Source organism: Bombus fervidus, chromosome 12 (genome assembly GCF_041682495.2).
Source record: "Bombus fervidus isolate BK054 chromosome 12, iyBomFerv1, whole genome shotgun sequence".
Taxonomy (NCBI): domain Eukaryota; kingdom Metazoa; phylum Arthropoda; class Insecta; order Hymenoptera; family Apidae; genus Bombus; species Bombus fervidus.
Window position 1 is genome coordinate 4,084,378 of NC_091528.1, and position 22,160 is coordinate 4,106,537.

The 22,160-nt window shown below is 31.3% G+C and overlaps 6 protein-coding genes across 9 annotated transcripts; 5 read left to right on the forward strand and 1 right to left on the reverse strand.

The window, feature by feature from the left end:
• Nucleotides 1-1,270: 1,270 nt before the first annotated feature.
• LOC139992807 (facilitated trehalose transporter Tret1) lies at nucleotides 1,271-4,399 on the forward strand. The gene is made up of 5 exons (XM_072014011.1): nucleotides 1,271-1,489; nucleotides 1,755-1,934; nucleotides 2,507-2,703; nucleotides 2,951-3,257; nucleotides 3,645-4,399. Exons 1-5 carry the CDS (start codon nucleotides 1,414-1,416, stop codon nucleotides 4,268-4,270), a joined length of 1,386 nt encoding a protein of 461 aa, XP_071870112.1. The 5' UTR covers nucleotides 1,271-1,413; the 3' UTR covers nucleotides 4,271-4,399.
• Nucleotides 4,400-4,663: 264 nt separating this feature from the next.
• Nucleotides 4,664-6,875, forward strand: LOC139992809 (odorant receptor 82a-like). The gene is made up of 5 exons (XM_072014013.1): nucleotides 4,664-5,211; nucleotides 5,292-5,598; nucleotides 5,775-6,035; nucleotides 6,164-6,527; nucleotides 6,677-6,875. The coding sequence occupies exons 1-5, from the start codon at nucleotides 4,995-4,997 to the stop codon at nucleotides 6,731-6,733; spliced, it is 1,206 nt and encodes a 401-aa protein (XP_071870114.1). The 5' UTR covers nucleotides 4,664-4,994; the 3' UTR covers nucleotides 6,734-6,875.
• Nucleotides 6,876-7,023: 148 nt separating this feature from the next.
• Nucleotides 7,024-10,090, forward strand: LOC139992808 (odorant receptor 13a-like). Its single transcript, XM_072014012.1, has 5 exons — nucleotides 7,024-7,807; nucleotides 7,902-8,208; nucleotides 8,391-8,651; nucleotides 8,793-9,156; nucleotides 9,246-10,090. Exons 1-5 carry the CDS (start codon nucleotides 7,588-7,590, stop codon nucleotides 9,300-9,302), a joined length of 1,209 nt encoding a protein of 402 aa, XP_071870113.1. The 5' UTR covers nucleotides 7,024-7,587; the 3' UTR covers nucleotides 9,303-10,090.
• A 1,685-nt stretch (nucleotides 10,091-11,775) lies between these two features.
• Nucleotides 11,776-13,086, forward strand: LOC139993384 (uncharacterized). Its single transcript, XM_072015063.1, has 3 exons — nucleotides 11,776-12,197; nucleotides 12,292-12,598; nucleotides 12,778-13,086. Exons 1-3 carry the CDS (start codon nucleotides 11,978-11,980, stop codon nucleotides 13,040-13,042), a joined length of 792 nt encoding a protein of 263 aa, XP_071871164.1. The 5' UTR covers nucleotides 11,776-11,977; the 3' UTR covers nucleotides 13,043-13,086.
• Nucleotides 13,087-14,153: 1,067 nt separating this feature from the next.
• LOC139993382 (putative 3-methyladenine DNA glycosylase) lies at nucleotides 14,154-16,417 on the forward strand. Of its 2 annotated transcripts, none has more exons than XM_072015062.1 (5): nucleotides 14,154-14,439; nucleotides 14,620-14,770; nucleotides 14,840-15,049; nucleotides 15,142-15,351; nucleotides 15,882-16,417. In XM_072015062.1, exons 1-5 carry the CDS (start codon nucleotides 14,266-14,268, stop codon nucleotides 16,268-16,270), a joined length of 1,134 nt encoding a protein of 377 aa, XP_071871163.1. In that variant the 5' UTR covers nucleotides 14,154-14,265; the 3' UTR covers nucleotides 16,271-16,417. The 2 variants fall into 2 exon arrangements, with proteins under 2 accessions (XP_071871163.1, XP_071871162.1); XM_072015061.1 differs by lacking the exon at nucleotides 15,882-16,417 and adding an exon at nucleotides 15,427-15,867.
• Nucleotides 16,418-16,487: 70 nt separating this feature from the next.
• Dor (vacuolar protein sorting-associated protein 18 dor) lies at nucleotides 16,488-22,033 on the reverse strand. Of its 3 annotated transcripts, none has more exons than XM_072015057.1 (19): nucleotides 21,881-22,033; nucleotides 21,400-21,512; nucleotides 20,955-21,138; nucleotides 20,727-20,890; nucleotides 20,418-20,594; nucleotides 20,263-20,310; nucleotides 19,830-20,019; nucleotides 19,644-19,765; nucleotides 19,353-19,568; nucleotides 19,149-19,265; nucleotides 18,856-19,080; nucleotides 18,603-18,785; nucleotides 18,211-18,528; nucleotides 18,003-18,138; nucleotides 17,703-17,924; nucleotides 17,487-17,638; nucleotides 17,134-17,231; nucleotides 16,753-17,064; nucleotides 16,488-16,666 (listed from the first exon to the last, which is right to left on the reverse strand). In XM_072015057.1, exons 2-19 carry the CDS (start codon nucleotides 21,478-21,480, stop codon nucleotides 16,603-16,605), a joined length of 3,009 nt encoding a protein of 1,002 aa, XP_071871158.1. In that variant the 5' UTR covers nucleotides 21,481-21,512; nucleotides 21,881-22,033; the 3' UTR covers nucleotides 16,488-16,602. The 3 variants fall into 3 exon arrangements, with proteins under 3 accessions (XP_071871158.1, XP_071871159.1, XP_071871160.1); XM_072015058.1 differs by lacking the exon at nucleotides 21,881-22,033 and adding an exon at nucleotides 21,652-21,867; XM_072015059.1 differs by lacking the exon at nucleotides 20,263-20,310.
• Nucleotides 22,034-22,160: the final 127 nt, after the last annotated feature.

The window sequence follows — 22,160 nt, forward strand, 5'->3', positions numbered from 1 at the left end:
TAATTTATTACAGACTTTTGTAAGAGTTTCATCAACTTTTCTATCATTATCGTCGTAATCTTTAGAAGTTTTCTTAATTTCATTATTCATTTCATCACATTTTCCTGAGATTGTAATTCGAGGTAAACAACCTAATTGACTACGATTTGAATGCAGTATTGTCAACATCTCTTTCGCCGTTACTCTACTGGTGACATAATACACAGCTAAATTGTACTTTTTATGATAAAATGAAAATAAAATATGCGATTTCCTCCAGTGTATGTTAATATAATTAATTGTAAGCAATTAAACCACTGTCTGTCCACGTTAAAATTATCCAAATTGAGTTCATTTTACCTTTTGTTCTTATGAATGTAAACTTTCTGTTCAATTTTCTTCATAAAAGAGTTTAAAGGATCTGGAATACTTGTATCGCTTGACAGAGACTGACCTTTTTTCATTTTGGCCGATCTTTATTCTGAAATGTATAAAATATTTTAAAAATCAATCAAATAAGAAAAGATTTAATATAATTAATTATCGAATTTAATTACAACTATGAACATTATTTACATGTATATACATTGAATTTGCAGTGAAACAAGGTTGAATCGCAATTTTCGCTTAACCAATTTAATACCAATCTCATTTAACAAATATATAAGGTGAACTTAACATAAAAGTGTTATAATTAGTTTTGTCAAGAATTATCATAAATATTCTTTTTATAAGAGAATTCTATCCATTTTATAAAGAAATTAATTAGAAGTGGAGAGACTCTTGTTACTTCCACTGTTATCTTCTCTGATTCTTAAGAATACATCTCATAACACCTTGCATAATGTCTACAATTGATAAACTGACTTGAAACGCGCCCGTACGTCAATTTTTGCATATCAAATGATTGTAATCGTACTACAGTGTTCTCAAATTATACACTGTATCCACGACGATACTAGCTTCACACATCGTCTTCCATGCGTCTGCAATAAATTTCGAAACAGTAGTTCTTAATATTGTTATTAGCTATTTGTGACGTGATATTGCGATAACGATGCAGAACTGTCAATCACTGCTAATGAATGTTTACGTGATCTGATGTTTTTCAGAAATTTCATACCGTATTCCGATTCTAACCAGATGAGTATAATCAAAGATAAGAAAAATGTAACCACAGAAATTTCCAAGATAAGAGCTTTTTCATGCGCCCACGCTGAGAAGACAAACACATGTGGCATACATAAGAATCAAACTTTTACACACGGGGCATAAATATATCAAGGATCTTATCGGGATGCAAATCTTACGATCTCGACTGGTGTCTTCCTGCTATAAGTTTCATGAATTATATGAGTCAGTTCGGATAATTTCATCCAACCTGGCAACGCAACCATTACATCCTGCACATCTCGTCTGATACCAAGAATCAAGATGTCTATTGAAAATCCAAAGAAAGATGCGGATAAAAAGATCACGATCTGGCCACAGTGGCTAGCCACGTGTACACGTAAGTATTACTAAAATTAATTTTTAGTCGATGCTTAAACTTGAGAAGAACCTGGCATTTAGAAAGCGAAAATCGTTGTCTGAAAGTTCACAAACGCGATGTTTGCATTAAACTTGATCAAGACGATTTAATACAATCTCTGGTGTACATCAAAATACGCCGTATACCGTACATCAAGGTGTCTATATAAGCTATGTCTATGAATGAGCTAATGAAATTACTCTCGCATCCGTTGACACAACTGTTTCATGGCCGTTTGTGACAGTCAGCTTAGCTGTTATCGGAAGTGGTCTCGCGAATGGTTGGGCATCGCCGTACTTGGCTCAAGTGACATCAACGGAAGCGAACATACCTTTGAAACTGACAGATACCGAAGCGTCCTGGGTAGCCTCCCTTTTAAATCTTGGTCGCCTGGCTGGGGCTTTGCTCAGTGCACTGTGTCAAGGTAAGACCGTTTCTTCATTATCAGAAAGAAGATTCGTCTGGCCACATCTACTAATTTATTCTCTCCAATCACATCGCAAACATAAATGACCTTGAAAATTGTATCTAATATATTTAATACTAAATACTTGTTTCATTTAGACTGTTCAGTATACCAGATATGTCCGATAACTTTGATAAACACATATGTAGTTAGTAGTTGACCCGATCGATACTCTCTTGCAGCACACGTCCAAGTGACCAAGCAAGGCAAACAATGGTGATCAACATTGTTAATCGAGAATTGAATAAGAACAAGGCAGCCACGACTCAGCACTCGTAGAAAAACATGATACAAAATTGTGGTACGTAAAAAAGTAAACGCAGGAGAATAATTGTAATATTGATAGAGAACCGTTGATAGAGAATCATTGAGAAATGTATTTCCGATCTTTAATCAAAGATTTAGAGGAGATGTAAAACAACTCGATTAAAAATCTCCGCTATATATATGACTGAGTGATATGTGACTGAGTTGTGGTGATCTTGTTCTCAGGTAAATGTAGCTTTAACATATCACAACATCATCTTCAGAGTATATTGGACGAAAAAAGGTACTTCTGCTTGGTGGGGTACCATTGACCGCAAGCTGGATATTCAGCATTTGTGCTACATCAGTCATGTGGCTCTACATCTCTAGATTCTGCTCGGGAATCGGATCGGGAATGATGTGGGCTGCATTGTCCTTGTATCTAAGCGAAATCGCCAATCCGAAAATTCGTGGGTCACTGGTAAATTCTTATTAACTCTTGTATCTTACAATACATAAGCAAAATGAATGAAAAATACTTTATATTATTGAAACAACTGTTCATAATTTTTATCAAGAAGTATTGTCTAAACTCCTATATCGTATATCAATTAAATTAATTAAACCGGTCTAAAGTAATATCTTAAAATAACCTTCTTTTTATCTATATGAATATTTTGAATAAGATTTCTTATCCGATAAAGCTATAACTGTGGTCACGTCTTCAGATATCCATGAACGTGAATGCATCTTCCGTTGGTATGTTCTTGGGCAATGCAATGGGTCCTTATCTGTCCATGGAGATGTTCGGCTACGTGAGCCTCGTTCCGAGTATCCTCTTCATGATCCTCTTCAGTTTGATACCCGAATCACCCTACCATTACCTCCTCCACGGAAATATCGACAAGGCTGAGGCATCCTTGAAGTGGTTTAGGCGAGAATCTGACGTCAAAGCGGAGATGCGAGATCTTCAAGAATTCGTCGACGGAGCTGAAACTAATATTTTCCTAAAGTTGAAGGAGTTTCTCATGCCAAGTACTCGACGATTTTCTTTTTTACTTCAAATATTCCCAGAAAAGTTAACGACGGAAGAATTCATCGTTTACAAGAGAACAAGTTTAATTTGTTCCAGAAATTCCGTGTTTCGTTACTAACACTTCGTCCCGATATAGTTATTAAATATTTGAGATTGTTTCCGCGAAAATTAATATCGTCAAGTTATACGTTCGTCAAACCTATTAAACATGGTATTTCTGATAGTTTAGTTTCCTCTTACGATTTTCTCGAAACTAATCTCGAACAACTTTAGTAAGCTTCGTGCCCCTTTCTGTTCTCTTCGTAATGAAAATTTTAAGTACTCAACTTAAGAAACTAATAACGAACGAAACGATCAATCCCGAATTTTTCTCTATTTTATTTCAGGTAATTTAAAGAAACCTCTCGTCATAATTGGTGTCTACGTGTTCTCCTACGTGAGTGGACACAGTGCACTGAGCTCTTACGCAGAAATAATCCTGATAAAAAGCAGAATTGCCGTAAAACCAAGCTTAGTAGTGACGATCCTTGGATTCTCTACAATCGTAGCTGGCTTGGCATCTATGTTTCTAGTTGACAAATTTGGTAGAAAATGTTTCTTGATAATGTCTGGTATAGGAACATCGATATCCTTGGCACTTTTAGGGTTGCATTTTCATCTCCTTTCGTTAGAATACGATCCTAACAGCTTGACGTGGTTACCAATAGTCGCGTTATTAACTTTTAATCTCTCCATGTCTTGTGGATTACTACCGATTCCAAGCACACTCTTAGGTGAAATGTTCACTGCAAATATGAAGAACATGGCCTCCTTATTCGTGAGCTCCAGTAACGCTTTGCTTTCTTTCGCGAGTGCAAAATCTTATCAACCTTTCCTAGATTTAGTCGGTGACAAATTTGTGTATTGGACTTACAGTATTTGTGTGTTATTTTCCGCACCGTATGTTTATTTTTTAATCCCGGAAACGTCGGGAAAGAGTCTCATAGAAATCCAACGATCGATAAAAAAGTGATAGCGCATTAAACACTTCTTTCAATTTCACAACAGCTTTATCTTGCCTAAAAAGGATAGATCATTGTAAGATGAACAAAAATCATAAGACTATAACTTGTACTATTTATAAAATGCAAGTTAATTGTAAGCTATTGTATAGTTATTTTAAGACACATTCATCCTTTGTAATTTTTCATTCTATTATTTCATCATATATTTTGACAATATATATATATATATAAACAATATCCATAAATGAACTAAATTTGTTCAAATAAGTTATGTATTATTAAGTATTAACTATTGTACCTTTCATATTTCCATAAAACAAAACTTTATTTTTCACGATAACGATACCAAGGGAACGCGCAAATGCAAACTAACTTCTTCATACAGACTCTCCTAAACAATCTATTACTATACGATGTATGCTACGCATGGTTAGAGTTTCAACGTTAGAAGAATATTGTAGCAGTTTATATGTCGTTCCTACTACTTACAGCATCAATTATTAATCAGGTGATAAATCGAAAATAAACGAAATAAAAAAGAATACGTACAAAATGATGACATCAATATTGAAAATACTTCGATTGAAGAGGCAAAACGAATAAAATCGTATATTTAAGTATCTACTCTATAATATCGTTATAAAGAATTCCCTGCCGCAAAACTTTGTTAAGACATATACGAGGAAGGGTTTTACTCGCGGACACGCACCCAATTTCACATGAGGGGAGAAGATGAAAGAGCTATCTACTACATTCGATTACTACATACTACCGAATAAGATTTTCTGCAGCATAGTTGGAATATGGCCTATCGGAGAAAGAAGTTCGACATGTAGCAAAATATTTGCGTATTTCCGCTTAATAGTATCATTAATTGCAATCAGTAATTTCTTCGTGCCCGAGATTATGGCCGTAGCGTTCTACTGGGGCGATGTGGAAACCGTAATAGGTAAGTTCTGATAGAATTGACTCAAATTTGTCATTTTATTTTCTGGCAGCGTAACCAATCAATATATCTTCTTAAATTAGGGATAGGAAGCAATTTAATGTCAGCCACGCAGTTATTCTTTAAAATGATTTATTTAGTAGCGAGAAGAGAAAGAGTATACAGACTTTACAACGAAATACGAATTCTATGGGATTCTACCGATGATCCTAACGAAAGGAAATCTTACGAGCAAATCGCTTATCGAGCACGGATTGTTACGATCACTTTTTCTTCGTGCTTCCTATGCAATCTAATCACCTTCTCGATTGCTACGATTGCCGATTATTTTAGATTTGCATACAACGGCAACATCACTAACGACAATCGACATTTACCTTTTCTTGCCTGGTAAAGATCATCCTTCTCCACTTAAACTTCTCTCGTCGCTAACCACGAAAAAGACGGAAAAAGATATTACAATATTTAAATAAAATATTATCGTTAATCTAAATATAAAGAAGTTATATTAAAGAAGCTTAATTACAATTGTTTTTTTAACTTATTGTACCTAATGTCACTGTTAGGTACGGCACAGACATCTCGGCATCTCCCAAATTCGAAATCGCTTTCGCTGGTCAAGTCATGACAGCCATGATTGGACTTTCAGCAATCACAGCCATAGACTGCACGTTTATGACTATGATCCTACACGTGTCTGGACAATTTATACTTATCAAGACCTGGATTAATAAAATTGGATTTGAAATGAATCGTAAATCTATTTACATGGACAAGTTTGAGGAGGACCTATTTAAATGTATTCGTCATCACCAACGAATGATACAGTAAACATTTTTCTACTTCCAATCTCTTTCTTTCCGCAATTGCATTAATCAACTTTTCTCCTCCCCTATTAATATATTTCTTCAAATTCTTTTCATTTATGCTTCTGACGATGCTACTACTTATACAGCGTGGTAAATGATGTGAATAATTTGTTAACACCCATCATTTTCATGCAACTTCTTACAAGCGGACTAGAAATTTGTTTAAGTGGATACGTAATGCTCGATAACGGAACGAAAATTACCGACATACTGAAATTTACGTCTTATTTTATTTCCGTGACGGTACAACTACTTTTATGGTGCTGGCCCGGTGAAATTCTAGTCCAAGAAAGTCAAGAAGTTGGGCAGGTGGTCTATTTCAGCGTACCATGGTATAATTTACCTCCAATTTATCGAAACCACGTTTGCCTTATGATAATTAGGGCACAACAATATTGCAGCATCACGGCATTAACTTTCAAAGTGTTATCTATTCAAACATTAACGGTTGTAAGTAATAATTTGATAATGTTAACATTTGAGACATGCAACAGCCTAGAAATGGTCAAAATATAAAACTCTATGTTAAAATCAAGAAAAATCAATTTCTGCAAAACTAAAATAAAAATATGAAGATCAAAATATAAATTTGATTTCAGGTATTCAACACAGCTACCTCGTATTTTACTGTGTTACAACAAATGCAACAAAACTAAATTCCAACGAAAACAGTCAAATGTTCATCTATAGCGTAGTACTCTCGTACGACAGTTCACAAAGTAGTCTGTAATAGAAAGTGTAAATTTCTAAGTCATATTGTATCTGATATTCCATAATCGAATGTAGATATTGCTCATAGATTGTTATCCTTTGGAATTCTACAGATGTATTTCCATCTTCTTTCATTGAAATAATTATAAACTTTTAATTTATTCATATCCTTCTTCTGAACGCTGGCGATTCCAAGCACATATTTGGGTAAAATTTTTACTAATTTAAAAAATCTCATGAACATAATCCTTCTGCTCGAGAATTCTAACACTTGCATTATTTTTATTACGTTATATCCCGTTTTATTAGCAAAATTGAATTAAAAATAAAGTAAACTAATTTAAATATGTTGTTATTGCTAAGAACTGTTCCTTATTCTGCCTTTGAAGATAATATCACAAAGAAGTAGAAACGAAGACAAATTCTTCTATACTATTTCTTTCAACAGTCTTCTGTACTGTATTTCGACCGTGTATGTACCAAACATGATTGAAGATTCAACTATGTTACATAAGAAACCATTATATCCATTTAGGTAATGTCCCCTCTACTTACAATATAGACTATTCATCAAACTACAAATTAGAAGTAAGGGGGGCAAAATAAAGGGGGACATATTGCAGAATAACATTAATATTGAATATGCGTCGAGCGAAGGGAAAACGGAAATAAATCCTTATATTTTAACGTCTGGTCTATAATATTGTCATAAAGAATTCCCTACCGGAAAACTTTGTCAGGACATACGAAACACGGTTTCATTCGTAGACACGCATCCAATTTCGTATCAAGGGAAAACATGAAAGAACTATCTAATACATCGATCGATTATTACATACTACCGAATAGGATCTTCTGTAGTATGGTTGGAATGTGGCCTATCGAAGAGAAAAGTTCGACGTGTAGCAAAATATTCGCATATATCCGCTTGATATTTGCACTAATAGCAATCAATAGCGTTTTTGTGCCCGAAATTATGATGATAGTATCGAGTTGGGGCGACATAACGATCCTAGCAGGTAAGCCTCAGTAAAATTGACTTATATCTCACATTTCTTCGAACAAACTTCTATCTTGTGGCAGCGTATTAAATTAAATTCCTTCTCGAATTAGGAGTAGGATGTGTTTTAACCACTGTCGGACAACTGTTGTTCAAAATGATTTACCTAATAGTGAGAAGAGAAAAATCATGTAGACTTTACTATGAAATACGAAGTTTATGGGACACTGCTAACGATTCGAAGGAAATGCAGTCTTACGTAGAATTCGTTTATTGGGCACGAATTTGTACGATAGTTTTTTACTCGTCCTGCATGTGCAATGTGATCACTTTCTCCATTGCTGGAGTTGTTGATTATTTTAGATTCGAATACAATGCAAGCAGTACAGATAACAACCGACATTTACCCTTTGTTGTTTGGTAAACATCATCCTTTTCTACTTATATTTCCTTTGTCGTTGATCATAAAGTACAATGAATAGAAATATAGCTGCTGCAATATTTAAATCATAAAATATTTGTTATCGATAAGGATTATCTTATTTTATTTAGGTATAAAATTTATTATTTCTACTTTTTATTATACTTAATCTCATTATTAGGTATGGTACAGATATTTCAGCATCTCCTAAATTCGAAATCGCTTTCATTTGTCAAATTCTATCATCCATGGTTTGCGCTACTACAATCTCTGGCTTGGATGCTTCATTTATGACCACGATTTTGCACGTGTCTGCTCAATTTAGACTAATCAATACCTGGATCAGTAATATGGGAATTGAAATAAATTGCAATCCAAATTACACGCGAAAGATAAAGATAGAACTAATGAGATGCATTCGCCATCATCAACGAATGATACAGTAAATATTTTCCTACTTCTAACCCCGTTGTATTTGCAATTTTATTAATCAATTTTTTTCTATCAATATTTTTTATTACCGTTAAATCATACCGATTCCTGTCTAATTTGTGTCTTTGACAATACTACTACTTTTATACAGTGTGGTGAACGAAGTGAATAATTTGTTAACACCCATCATTTTCATGCAAATTCTTACGAGCGGGATAGAAATTTGTTTAAGTGGATATGCAATGCTAGATAGCGGGACAGCAAAAGCCGATCTAGTGAAATTTATATCTTATTTCATTTCCATGGGGATACAGCTCTTATTGTGGTGTTGGCCTGGTGAAATTCTCGTTCGAGAAAGCCAAGACATAGGACATGTGGTTTATCTCAATGTACCGTGGTACGATTTACCACCAATTTATCAGCAACATCTTTGCCTTATGATTGTTAGGGCGCAACAATATTGCAGTATTTCAGCATTAACTTTCCAAACATTGTCTATCCATACATTGACAGCTGTGAGTAATTTAATCAAAATATTGAACTGTGTTGAATTTAAAAATTAATATTTTTACGTTGACAAAAGATTTAAAAAATTTGATTTCAGGTATTCAATACAGCTGCCTCATATTTTACTTTATTACGACAAATACAAGAAAAGTAAACTTCAAAGAGATAAGGAGGGCAATCTATGATTTCGCTCATATTAAAAACAATTCCCTTATAAAACAGTTGGATGTACATCCATAAACGCGTAGCATCTTCGTACAATTAGTTTGTAATTAACAAAACGAGTAAATTTTCATTTCCTAGCGTACCTGATATTATTTTTCAATCGAATGTAGATTTTCTTTTATTCAAGCAATTCGGTCTCTGTCGAGATTATTTACGTTATTTACATTACATAATGTTTACGTAGAACTTCAGCATAATATCCATTTTATTGATTTAAATCGATAGATTACAGCCCTCCAAGATACTACGGATTTTATCTTCTATTTCGATGCTCAAGATGAAGATACATTTCGCTTAACATCAGGGTTAAAGGTGGCATGCCGTGTGTTAGAACAATTGCTACTGCTGTTGGGTCTTATGGAACAACACAATTACCCAGGAAACTAAGGAGTTGGGTGAAATTTAGCGGATATCTGTGCCGATTATTGTCAAATGGGACTTTAGCTAGTTCCAACATTTCTGTAATTTTAGCTGTCTTCAGGATACTGATTTTTCTCCTTTTGTTGCTTCCATATTTTCTTTTCTTTTGAAACGGTTTAGATTCCTTGAAAATGACCAGATTCTGTATGATTGAATCATTGTTGTCTACGGGAGTGTTATTGATTCCGGTATCATTGTCATCCGTAAGAACTTATAATGTGATTGAAGCTTACGTAGATGTAGACTGTGCTCTTGTTTGGTATGATTTGGCACTTGAGATAAGGAAAATTCCTCTATTATCTGGGATAGCTGGGGAACGCTGCTATTCTGTGACGGAATGTTAGTCTTATTTTTTTCTTCAGTCTTGGTAGATCCTGGAATGTTATCAATTGCGTACTCTCCCTTCGGCAATCGCTTGGCTATATGTCCTTCGTTACAGCTGAAGGGGATTACAGTTTGTCTGTAAATGCGAATATTCTATAGAGATTCCATAGTATGTGATAGAATCTTTGTGATGTTCCTGGGTTGACGTATAATTTTCTTCTGGTGCTCAAAATGTGTGAGAAATCCGATTCGTGATATATGATATTTTGGAAGTGATTCAAATATTATTTCTTTTAGAGGCATTCACTAGACTATTCTAATTGGGAATTGTCGGAGATACATCTAAAAAGATGATTCGTTGAGATAAAGAGATAAGTGATTTTAGTTCGATGTTTGCGCTGTTTATGTTCATACTTTTATATTTGGTCGCTAATTCAGTGGCTATCTTTGCAGAATCTAAGTAGAGACATGCCCTTGCATTTGAGATGCGTAAGATGAACCTAACTGCGTTTTGGATCCTATTATATTGACAATAACATTTGCATAGGCTTTAACCGGCATACCTCCTGTTGCTTTCAATACTATGGCCCGCTTAGGGTACAACAATATTGTAGTATCACAGCATTACCTTTTAAAATGTTATCTATTCAAACATTAACGGCAGTGAGTAACCATTTACTTATTTTAAGAATGAGATATGCAACATGATATGATAATTAGGGCACAACAATATTGCAGCATCACGGCATTAACTTTCAAAGTGTTATCTATTCAAACATTAACGTAAGTAATAATTGTAAGTAATAATTGTAAGTAATAATTTGATAATGTTAACATTTGAAACATGCAACAGACCAGAAATGGCCAAAATATAAAATTCTATGTTAATATAAAAAAAAATCAATTTCTGCAAAACTAAAATAAAAATATGAAGATCAAAATATAAATTTGATTTCAGATATTCAACACAACTGCCTCGTCCTTTACTGTGTTACAAAAAATGCAACAAAACTAAATTCCAAAGTAAACAGTCAAATGTGCATCTATAGCGTAGTACCCTCGTACAACAGTTCAAAAAATAGTCTGTAACAGAAAGTGTAAATTGCTAACACATACTGTACCTGATATTCTATAATCGAATGTGAATATTGCCCATAGATTGTTATCCTTTCCAATTTTACAGTTACATTTTTATCTTCTTTCATTGAAATACTTATTAACTTTTAATTTATCCACGTCTTCTAAATGCCGATACCAAGCACACTTTTAGATGAAATTTTCACTACAAATATCATGAACATGATTCTCCTACACGTAAGTTCTAACAACACTTGTATTACTTTTGTTACGTTATATCTCATTTTATTATTATGTGAAATTGAACTAAAAATGGACACAATTAATTTAAATATGTTATTATTGCTAATAACTGTTCCTTATTCTGTCTTTGAAGATAACAAAAAGAAGTAGAAACGAAGACAAATTCTTCTATACTGTTTCTTTCAACAGCCTTCTATACTGTATTTTGACTTTGTATATATTAAACATGACTGAATATTCAATTATGTTGCATAAGAAACCATTATATCAATTTAGGTAATGTCCCCTCTACTTACAACATAGACTATTCATCAAACTATAAATCAGAGGTAAGAGAGACAAAATAAAGGGAGACATATTGCAGAATATCATTAATATTGAATATGCGTCGAGCGAAGGGAAAACGGAAATAAAACCTTATATTTTAACATCTGGTCTATAATATTGTCATAAAGAATTCCCTACCGGAAAACTTTGTCAGGACATACGAGACACGGTTTCATTCGTAAACACGCATCCAATTTCGTATCAAGAGAAAACATGAAAGAACTACCTAACACATCGATCGATTATTACATATTACCGAATAAGATCTTCTGTAGTATGGTTGGAATGTGGCCTATCGAAGAGAAGAGTTCGACGTGTAGCAAAATATTCGCATATATCCGCCTGATATTGACACTAATAGCAATCAATAGCGTTTTTGTGCCCGAAATTATGATGATAGTATCGAGTTGGGGCGACATAACGATCCTAGCAGGTAAGCCTTAGTAAAATTGACTTATATCTCACATTTCTTCTAACAAACTACTACCTTGTGGCAGCGTATTAAATTAAATTCCTTCTCGAATTAGGAGTAGGATGCGTTTTAACCACGATCGCACAATTGTTGTTCAAAATGATCTACCTAATAGTGAGAAGAGAAAGATCATACAGACTTTACTATGAAATACGAAGTTTATGGGGCACTACTAACGATTCGAAAGAAATGCAGTCTTATATACGGCTCGCTTATTGGGCACGAATTTGTACGATAGCTTTTTATTTATCGTGCATGTGCAACGTGATCACTTTCTCCATATCTGGAGTTGTTGATTATTTTAGATTCGAATACAATGCAAGCAGTACAGATAACAACCGACATTTACCCTTTATTGTCTGGTAAATATCATCCTTTTCTATTTATATTTCCTTCGTCGTTGATCACAAAGTGAAATAAATAAAAATATATCTGCTGCAGTATTAAAATCATAAGATATTTGTTACCGATATGGATTATTTACTTTATTCAGACATAAAATTCAGTATTACTAATTTATCATACCTAAACACGTTATTAGGTATGGTACAGATATTTCAGCATCTCCTAAATTCGAAATCGCTTTCATTTGTCAAATTCTATCATCCATGGTTTGCGCTACTACAATCTCTGGCTTGGATGCTTCATTTATGACCACGATTTTGCACGTGTCTGCTCAATTTAGACTAATCAATACCTGGATCAGTAATATGGGAATTGAAATAAATTGCAATCCAAATTACACGCGAAAGATAAAGATAGAACTAATGAGATGCATTCGCCATCATCAACGAATGATACAGTAAATATTTTCCTACTTCTAACCCCGTTGTATTTGCAATTTTATTAATCAATTTTTTTCTATCAATATTTTTTATTACCGTTAAATCATACCGATTCCTGTCTAATTTGTGTCTTTGACAATACTACTACTTTTACACAGTGTGGTAAATGATGTGAATAATTTATTCACACCCATCATTTTCATGCAAATTCTTACGAGCGGAATGGAAATTTGTTTGAGTGGATATGCAATGCTCGATAACGAAGCAAAAATTACTGATATACTGAAATGCACATCTTATTTTATTTCCGTGACGGTACAACTACTTTTATGGTGCTGGCCCGGTGAAATTCTTATCCAAGAAAATCAAGAAGTTGGGCAGGTTGCTTATTTCAACATACCGTGGTACAATTTACCGTCAATGTATCAGCAACACCTTTGCCTTATGATTGTTAGGGCACAACAATATTGCAGTATTTCAGCATTAACTTTCCGAACGTTGTCTATCCATACATTAACGACTGTGAGTAATTTAATCGAAATATTGAACTGTGTTGAATTTAAAAAATAATATTTTTACGTCGACAAAAATTGATTCTTACGAGATTATCAAGCAGAGAAGTGAAGATTTGAAAAATTTAATTTCAGGTATTCAACACAGCTGCCTCGTATTTTACTTTATTACGACAAATACAAGAAAAGTAAACTTCAAAGAAATAAGAGAGGCAATCTATGATTTCACTCGAATTAAAAACAATTCCTATCAAAAACAGTCGAATGTGTATCCATAATAATATCCGTAGCATCTTCGTACAATTAGCCTGTAATTAATTAAAAGAGTAAATTTTAATTTCTTATCATACCTGACATTATTCTTCAATCGAATGTAGATGTTGCCTATAATATCCAATCTAAAAACCCTCGTCAATCGTGGAATACTAAACAATCGTATGTATTAATTAATTCGTTATAGAAAGCACATATTCGCATGCAGAAATATAAAAGAATTCATCGTACCTCTTTTCAAAAGGAAAAAGTAGTGCTTCTTTTTTAACACTTTTCAAAGAATAAACCCAATACATAGCACGAATAAAAATGATCTCACTATATTTTTATAGTGGCAACATTGATATTTGACGTTTATATTTTGCGGGAAAACTTCATTGCATTTGAATTTTGAATTTTAACAGTTTTCATCAGCCGGTCTAACCTAATCTGGTAATGTTAAGAAATATGTTGTAATTTATGTTATTTTTCGTAGAGACTATTAGTCAACAAAGGTTTAACAGTTTTATAGCTGTTCGTTTCACGACTTGTATTTCACTAATGAAGAGAACACGATCAACTTTAAAGACACATTCTGTCGAAGAAAGAAACATTGATGATATCGACACAGATGAAATGAAAACCAAATCAAAGGTTTACTATTAATATCTGATTTTTAAAAAATATTATAATTACTTTTTTTTAAATAAATTGCTGATTTTTTTCTTCTGTATCTATTTATAACTGCTTTTATTAAGAACAATATAAATTCTATAACAATAATGTAACTTTCTTTTGTAACATTCTCATACATAAAATGAACATTTTTATTAGGGTATGAAAGAGGATTCAATGATGCAAAATAAAAATTTTAAAGATAAAGAACTATCTAACACAGCAGAAACATTGAAACCACCAGTAGAAAATGTTCAGAATCTGGAACAGAAACAAACAAATAAACTCAACTTTAAAAGTTTGAGAGATAGTAGGTTTCTTTAAAACAATAGCTATATATTATATTTGATGCATACTTTTACATGATGTATACATCTAGGGAGTAAAGGGGTTGACGAAGAACTTCAACCAAATATACCTCCTCCAAAAAGTAAACCTAGAGCAGTGGTAGACCTTAAAATGATGAAAGAAGAATTAAAACAATTGGAAGATCCACCATTGACTGCATGGGAAAAAGAAATATGTTCAAATAGATTGCCATATTCATTTTTCGATTGTCCTTGTGAAGAATTAGCACAAAATTTATTAGGTAATATTGCAAATTATCTAATTCTCTTAACTATTCAACTTATACAATATACATTATAAGTATGCAGTATTCATGTATGTTTATATATTCAGGGAAAGTACTAGTTCGCTGCCTAGAAAATGGTACTATTTTAAAAGGTAGAATTGTTGAAACAGAAGGATATTTAGGAGTAATTGATAAAGCATCACATACTTATCAAAATAAAGTTACTCCTCGTAATATACCAATGTATATGCCACCTGGTACTATATACATATATATGACATATGGAATGTATCATTGTTTCAACATATCTAGTCAAGGTGAGTGAAAAATGGAAAAGTATCAAAAGTAAAAGAATTAGATACAGAATGTAGTATTTTACACAAAATATTTAGAGTCAGGAGCGCATGTATTAATAAAAGCAGTAGAACCTATGCTTGGCCTTGATTATATGGAATTATTAAGAAATATGCAGACAAAAGAAAATAAAAAAGAAAAGGAAATTGTAAAAAATGTTCAAAATTTTAAAAAGTATGAACTTTGTAACAATCCAACCAAGATTTGTACAGCTTTTGTTATTGATGAAGATATCTTCAACCAGAAAAAGATTTATGAATGTAGTGATTTGTGGATAGAATATGATCCTTATATAAAGTCAACTACTATTGTAGCAGCAAATTCTGATGATTCAAACAATAATAAAGAGAAAGTGTGGAGATATTATGTGTTAGGAAGTTCTAGTGTTAGTCATAGAGATATTAAATCTGAAGAACATGCATATACTATTTAACACTTTCCATCCTTTGTATTTCATATTCTTCAATAAAGAAATATCCTGGTAAGATTTTAGGTGAAGGGTGTGCTGTTTTAATAAGGGCAGTCGAACCCTTAGAAGGTATTGAGTATATGACTAATCAACGAACTTCAAAGAGATCATCGAGTGCACCTAAAAAGTTATTAAAAGATTTAAAAGAACATGAATTATGTAATGGCCCATCAAAGTTATGTATGGCTTTCCAGCTGCATAAAAATCATAGTAAATATTCCTTATGCTCTTGGAAAGGTTTATGGATCGAAAATGGGGAAATAGAGAAATTCAATATTGTTAAATGTCGCAGAATAGGAATAGATAACTATGGAGAAGAATGGACAAATAAACCATTACGGTATTATATTTACGGGAATAGAGCCGTGAGTAAACGGAATAAGGAAGCAGAGAAGTATTTGGAGCTGAATTAAATTACAGCTAATATAATGTATCGAATATATTTAAAATTAGTATTTTTCAATATAGTTTAACACATTACGGATATTTATATTTCTGTATACATATAAGCTGATACATACAAAATGGTGAAATACATAATCTATATTATTTTAAGATTATATTCGAACTTGTAATGTTTTAGATTACAATTTTTAATGCATTTATAAAATAAATAATTTTCACAATTAATAAAGCATAATACATAATCTATTTATCACAAATGATCATCTTGATATATAAATGTAATATATAACATATGTATGCATTTAAAAATATTTTCAAAATCTGCAATATTTCACATAACTCATATCCATTCTTTCATCACTCTCTCATAGTCCTCTTCTTCAATAAATGGTTTATCTATAGACCTGTAACATAAGTTTCATTATTTTAGTTTACCGTGTTTTAAAATAGTTACATATATATCGACATAAACTAGAAAAATATAACTCACTCTATCATTAGTTCTCCACAATATAAACATTCAGATGCTATTAAGTCATCAATGTCAGCCTTGATTTGGTCTTTTGTAGATAAAGATACAGATCTGACTGATCTAGTATCTTCAGGTTTATTTGAAAGAGCAGTGAGTTGTCTTTGAAGATCAGCTAACTTCGTTCTCTGATCCATTGACAACATAGGTGTTAATGCAGCTACGAGGCAATCACTATGAAATCTGTGTCCACATGGAAATACGTAAAAAGGTCGTAGTAGTAATTGAACACCACAAGTATTACATGTATCTTTAGTATTTATAAATGTGCACCTAAAAAAATGTAATAATGTCATAATGATATAATGATATCATATCATTAAATAATCTATTATTATTTACCTCGTTCTAAACTCTTGTATATCTTTCCTAATAAGTTCTGCTGCTTTTGTTGCTTCTTGCATTTCTTCCTTTAAATCTTGAATATGTTGATTATATTCCTGTCAAATACAATTAAAATAAACACTATCTGATCAATATTTGTAATGTTGTGTTAGCTATGTTAAATCTTCGGTGACAAGTTAGGTATTTCGTCTCACGTAGTTCATTGACATTCAGTGGGAAAGAAAGACACTCGAAATTTTGTAAAACTCTACAATTCTACTACTCTTAGCTTGTTAAATATACTTATTATTAGTCAGCTAACATCAACTAACATGACACTATTGTACATGCTATCTGAAAAATTATTTTACCTGCAATGAATTGCAAATAGCATCCTTGAAGTGATCTATAGTAACAAAATCTGAAAAGAAAGGTAATATATCTTCTATTCTGACTATATCGCAATGCTGCAAAAATTCCATTGCTTGTTGTATGTCATCTTTTTCTCGAACTACATGTTCAGCTAGAATCACAGTATGTTAGAATTGGAATAAAGTATAAAATTAAAAATTTATATTTCTGATTACCAATTTTCAACCATAACTTTTTCCTTAATTCATCATCATGATCAGAGGGCATAGCAGCTATTTGTTTAGCAAGATCAACATTGATTGTTAAAGCTAAATCAACTGCTGTTGTCCACAACCCAAGTAAAGCAGACAACTGTACACAAGCTTCTGTTAAGCCAACCTCTTGACACAATCGTAATGCATAATGCACATCATAATGTACCATATTTATATCTTGACCTAAAGTAAATTTATAAACATCCCATTAAAAATATTATTAAATTATAATTTTAATGAAAATATAGTTTGAAAAATGACCTTGAGAGCTAATATAACGCATTACTTCGTCTCGTTTATAACGAGCATATAAAGATAATAGAAAATTATGAATTGCCTGTTCTTGACAACTTTGTTTATAAACGCAAAATTCTAAGTATCTGATTACTTCTTTTGCCTATAATAGCAAACATTAGTTAATTGTTATAAACACTAAAATCCAGATATAATAAAAGAGTAAATATCTTACATGTTTTTCATCACTATTACAAGATACTAAAGCTGGTAGAAGCTTAGATGGCTTTAATAAAGATCCTTGTGATATTAGAGCAGTCATTGTAGGGCGTGGTAATTCTTGTAAAAGAATCCCAGCAAACTGATAAAATAACTCTTTATTATTTTGGCTTTTCAAAACTTCAAGAGCATCTAAATAATTATTTTTATATAAATGCTGACGTATCACTTCTTCATAGTTGCAATGCATTATAGTTAAACGAATAAGATTGTCTTTATCACCATGACTTGCCATTAAATCATATATAGTGCTACGATTTCTTTTAATACATTCCTGAAATTAAAATAAACTTTTTTATGCCAAACTTTTTTGCATAATACCATACTTGTTAATGATATTATTAATACCTCAACTTTTGGTATTGCAAGAAAGCTATCAAATTGTTTTTGTAATTCTAGATATTGTGGATCATGTAAATATGATGTATTGTTACTCCGTAATACACCCATTTGATTCATAAATAGTTCAATTACCCATACAACAATCATGGTTATTTGCGTTTTATCTTGAGTTTTTAACCCTTCAAGTTTCTAGGTACATATAAGATTAAATTATTTCAAGTACTTAAATTTAGAAAACTTAAAGTAACGAATATAATACCTTTTTAAGAAATGTCTTTAAAGCGTCTATTTGCCATTCCTGTAGAAATTTTAACGAAATTACTTCAAATGACGAATGAGTATCTGCATAGATGAGAGCACTTTTTTCATATTCCTTATTCTTAAAAAGCATTTCTGCTTGCTTTACGAGCACTTGATCTATATGTGCTGGATTATCCTTACAATATTGTTTTGCAAGTTCAAATTCACCTTTATCAACGTAGATCTACTTAAAAATAATATATGTATCTATTAATGTATACCATTAATTGATACTACATACAATAGTTTTACCTGCCAAACATTTCTATCTTCTTTATTAACTTTATATTTAAATACTGCTCTTTCACTATAAGCCCATATGGAACGTGTTGCATAATCTTTAGTAATATTAAGTAATCCTCCCACTGCCTAGAAATTGAAATTTTCTTTCTAATGATACTATTCAAACATAATAATTACAGATCTTGTTATAATCGTAATTCATTCTCCACATACATCATTATAAATGTCTTCGAATATCAAATCCTGATTTAAAAGCGACATGCCTTTTACACGGTCTGTATAAAGTAATAAGGCATGAAATTCTGTTAAAACAAAAGATAATGGTGGAGTACTTGTTTGTGAGGTATTGATCCCCATTAGACTTGCCTCAGGACAAATTAACATTTGTTGATTTGTTAACACACTTTTTGGATCTATTTTTGGATCAATCTAAATAAATGGAAGTTATAAAAGAAGTTTTACAGGAAAATATATATTAAAAGTAAATAACAATGAAATTATTACCTGAGCATAAAATATACCAGGTTCAGTTAACCAACCAAACGATTTTGGTAAAATACCAAGTGAAGGATAATAAAATTGAATTTTAGAATAAGGCAAATTATTTATTACTTCATTGAAGCTCTCTGTAAAAATATTGGTTTGATTATAATCGTAAAATTTAATGAAGTATATATAGTAGAAATTTACCTTGTACATTCAAATATTTGTTAAAAATTTGTTGTAATAAAGGTTTTTCTTCTGGATTTTGTACTGCTCCAATATATTGATAAATTCGCATAAGAGTAGTAACAATAATCACATATTTGTCAGTATTTGGTATTTTATGAAACTCCAAACCAGTAATTGGTGGTTTACTATCTTTCCCTATATCAAATACCTAAAATAAGCAATTAAATATTGATTATATATCAATATAATGCAATACTATGGTATACCATGATAAAGTATGATTATGATATGAAAATAGCAGAAATAATAAGCACAGATTAAAATGATTAAGAGACCACAATTTTGTATAAATATAATGCTCCATTACATTATTTTCAGGAGCTCAAAAATATCTTTGTATTTCTAGCATACAGTTGTTTTGCACATGCAAAAAATATAATTTCTAACTCACCAATCCTTCTACCTCTTTAGCACCATAAAGAGGTAAATAGTTAGGAAGCTTTGGACACAATGAATAATGATATAAGGGTAACACTTTTATTATTATGAAATGATAATGTTTATTGGCAATGACATTAAAATTTCATTTATGTATTTTATTTATACCTGACGCCAATATTGTTCCAGGCTTGTATTAAATATTTTATCACCATCTAAACCAATTTCTGTTTCAAAAATGAGACCTTTTGAAGTTCCTAAGAGAATTGGACCTGTAGTAGTTTCGGAAGAATTTGAAAAGTTCCATCCAATGGCAGTGATCTCATGTCCCTTGAATTTACCTGCCTTAAATAAACAAATCTTGAAAACAATATTTATATTTCTTTTATAACAATATTTATATTTCTATAAATTAATATAAGTTATATTACATATATTTAATTCATTATATTAGTTATATTTATTCATCATATTTACCTGTTTTAATTTTGTTGTTTTTCTGTGTAAATAAAATAATTCAGGGGGAGAGTTAGGAGGATCTTGAGATTTTGGAACTAGAGATATCAACAAGTGATTACCTAAAGGATCAAGAAACATTCTTGACATTTCCATATTCATTGCATATTTAGATATATCAATCTCTGGAAAAAAAACATGTTACTTATATCTTATGTTTTATATTATGATTCATTAAGGAAGAAGTACCTTCAGGTGAATCTGGATGTTTCATGTCAATACGTAAGAGGAGATTATTAGCCATGGCAATAACAATGATATTATTGTTAACAACAAGATGTAAAATTTTATCCGGTGGTAAAAAATTAACTTTTTGTTTAATAAAAATTGGGCCATCATCTAGAAATTTCATTTGGATAAATCCAGCAGTACTCTAAAAGCATAAAGAAAGAAATATTAAATGAAAATTTATAAAGTATTAGTATATATATAATATATATGTTGTATATTTTTTATATATATTTTTTATATGTTATATATATATTATATATATATATATTTTATGTTATATATATTTTATATGTTATATATTATATATATATATTTTTATATGTTATATATATTTTATATATATATATATATTTTATATGTTATATATATTTTATAAAAATTATTATATGTAATATAAACTTACAATATCTGGACGAATTGGTGGTGTATATACTTGTTTTGATCTTTGAGATGCTTGTTCATACTGATCAAACATTGATGTCATTTTTATCACTCTATGTAAAACTGTTCACTCTACTACAATTAAATACACATTATAATTATGCTTCACAATTTGAAGCCTAATACTCTATTGCATTATGTTACATATTAAAATATAAGTATTTTAATTATATTTGTTATAAAATATTTGTATTGATGTGAATATCTAATGTACCTTTACAATGATAGCTTCAACAAAAGTTTCATTCAACTTTAAATTAGTCGTTTTATAATTTACTGCATATTGGGTTATAATTCATTTTTAAATTAAATACATATATCGTTACAAATCAAATTAAACTTAAATTTACAAATATTAAATTTACAATGTTTTTCAACAGAGACTAGTATCTGACAGGAACTTGACAAATTCAGCTACATTGGTAACAATGATAAAATACAACCTGTATAGATAGAAAACTTAGATAAAAATATATATAAAGCTTAGGTGATTTGATATTATACATTATTTACTATGCATAAATATCGTAATATAATTTTATGCGACAATAAGCTATGGCAGAAAATTCATGTAAATTTTGCATTTTATTATATCGTTTTCTAGTATCAGAGTTAATATCCAACAAGTAAGAAAGGGTAATGTTGGTAAGAAAGGATATAGTGAGTAGTAAGTGGTAAATAAATAATTTGCAAACATCTATTAAGCATATAATCTAGGAAACA

Bases quoted from the DNA above. Each gene is read 5' to 3' on its own strand.
- Dor (XM_072015057.1), bottom strand. From the start codon at position 21,480: ATGACATCAATGTTTGATCAGTATGAACAAGCATCTCAAAGATCAAAA. The intron at 20,020-20,262 runs GTGAGTTAGAAA...TGCTTATTTTAG, and splicing joins CTAAAGAGGTAGAAGGATTG to GTATTTGATATAGGGAAAGA. The intron at 19,766-19,829 runs GTAAATTTCTAC...ATATTTTTACAG, and splicing joins CAAATATTTGAATGTACAAG to AGAGCTTCAATGAAGTAATA.
- LOC139993382 (XM_072015061.1), top strand. From the start codon at position 14,266: ATGTTATTTTTCGTAGAGACTATTAGTCAACAAAGGTTTAACAGTTTT. The intron at 14,440-14,619 runs GTTTACTATTAA...CATTTTTATTAG, and splicing joins AAATGAAAACCAAATCAAAG to GGTATGAAAGAGGATTCAAT. The intron at 14,771-14,839 runs GTAGGTTTCTTT...GTATACATCTAG, and splicing joins CTTTAAAAGTTTGAGAGATA to GGAGTAAAGGGGTTGACGAA.
- LOC139992809 (XM_072014013.1), top strand. From the start codon at position 4,995: ATGAAAGAGCTATCTACTACATTCGATTACTACATACTACCGAATAAG. The intron at 5,212-5,291 runs GTAAGTTCTGAT...TTCTTAAATTAG, and splicing joins CGATGTGGAAACCGTAATAG to GGATAGGAAGCAATTTAATG. The intron at 5,599-5,774 runs GTAAAGATCATC...TGTCACTGTTAG, and splicing joins CATTTACCTTTTCTTGCCTG to GTACGGCACAGACATCTCGG.
- LOC139992807 (XM_072014011.1), top strand. From the start codon at position 1,414: ATGTCTATTGAAAATCCAAAGAAAGATGCGGATAAAAAGATCACGATC. The intron at 1,490-1,754 runs GTAAGTATTACT...CGTTTGTGACAG, and splicing joins GTGGCTAGCCACGTGTACAC to TCAGCTTAGCTGTTATCGGA. The intron at 2,704-2,950 runs GTAAATTCTTAT...TCACGTCTTCAG, and splicing joins CGAAAATTCGTGGGTCACTG to ATATCCATGAACGTGAATGC.
- LOC139993384 (XM_072015063.1), top strand. From the start codon at position 11,978: ATGAAAGAACTACCTAACACATCGATCGATTATTACATATTACCGAAT. The intron at 12,198-12,291 runs GTAAGCCTTAGT...TTCTCGAATTAG, and splicing joins CGACATAACGATCCTAGCAG to GAGTAGGATGCGTTTTAACC. The intron at 12,599-12,777 runs GTAAATATCATC...ACACGTTATTAG, and splicing joins CATTTACCCTTTATTGTCTG to GTATGGTACAGATATTTCAG.
- LOC139992808 (XM_072014012.1), top strand. From the start codon at position 7,588: ATGAAAGAACTATCTAATACATCGATCGATTATTACATACTACCGAAT. The intron at 7,808-7,901 runs GTAAGCCTCAGT...TTCTCGAATTAG, and splicing joins CGACATAACGATCCTAGCAG to GAGTAGGATGTGTTTTAACC. The intron at 9,157-9,245 runs GTGAGTAATTTA...ATTTGATTTCAG, and splicing joins CTATCCATACATTGACAGCT to GTATTCAATACAGCTGCCTC.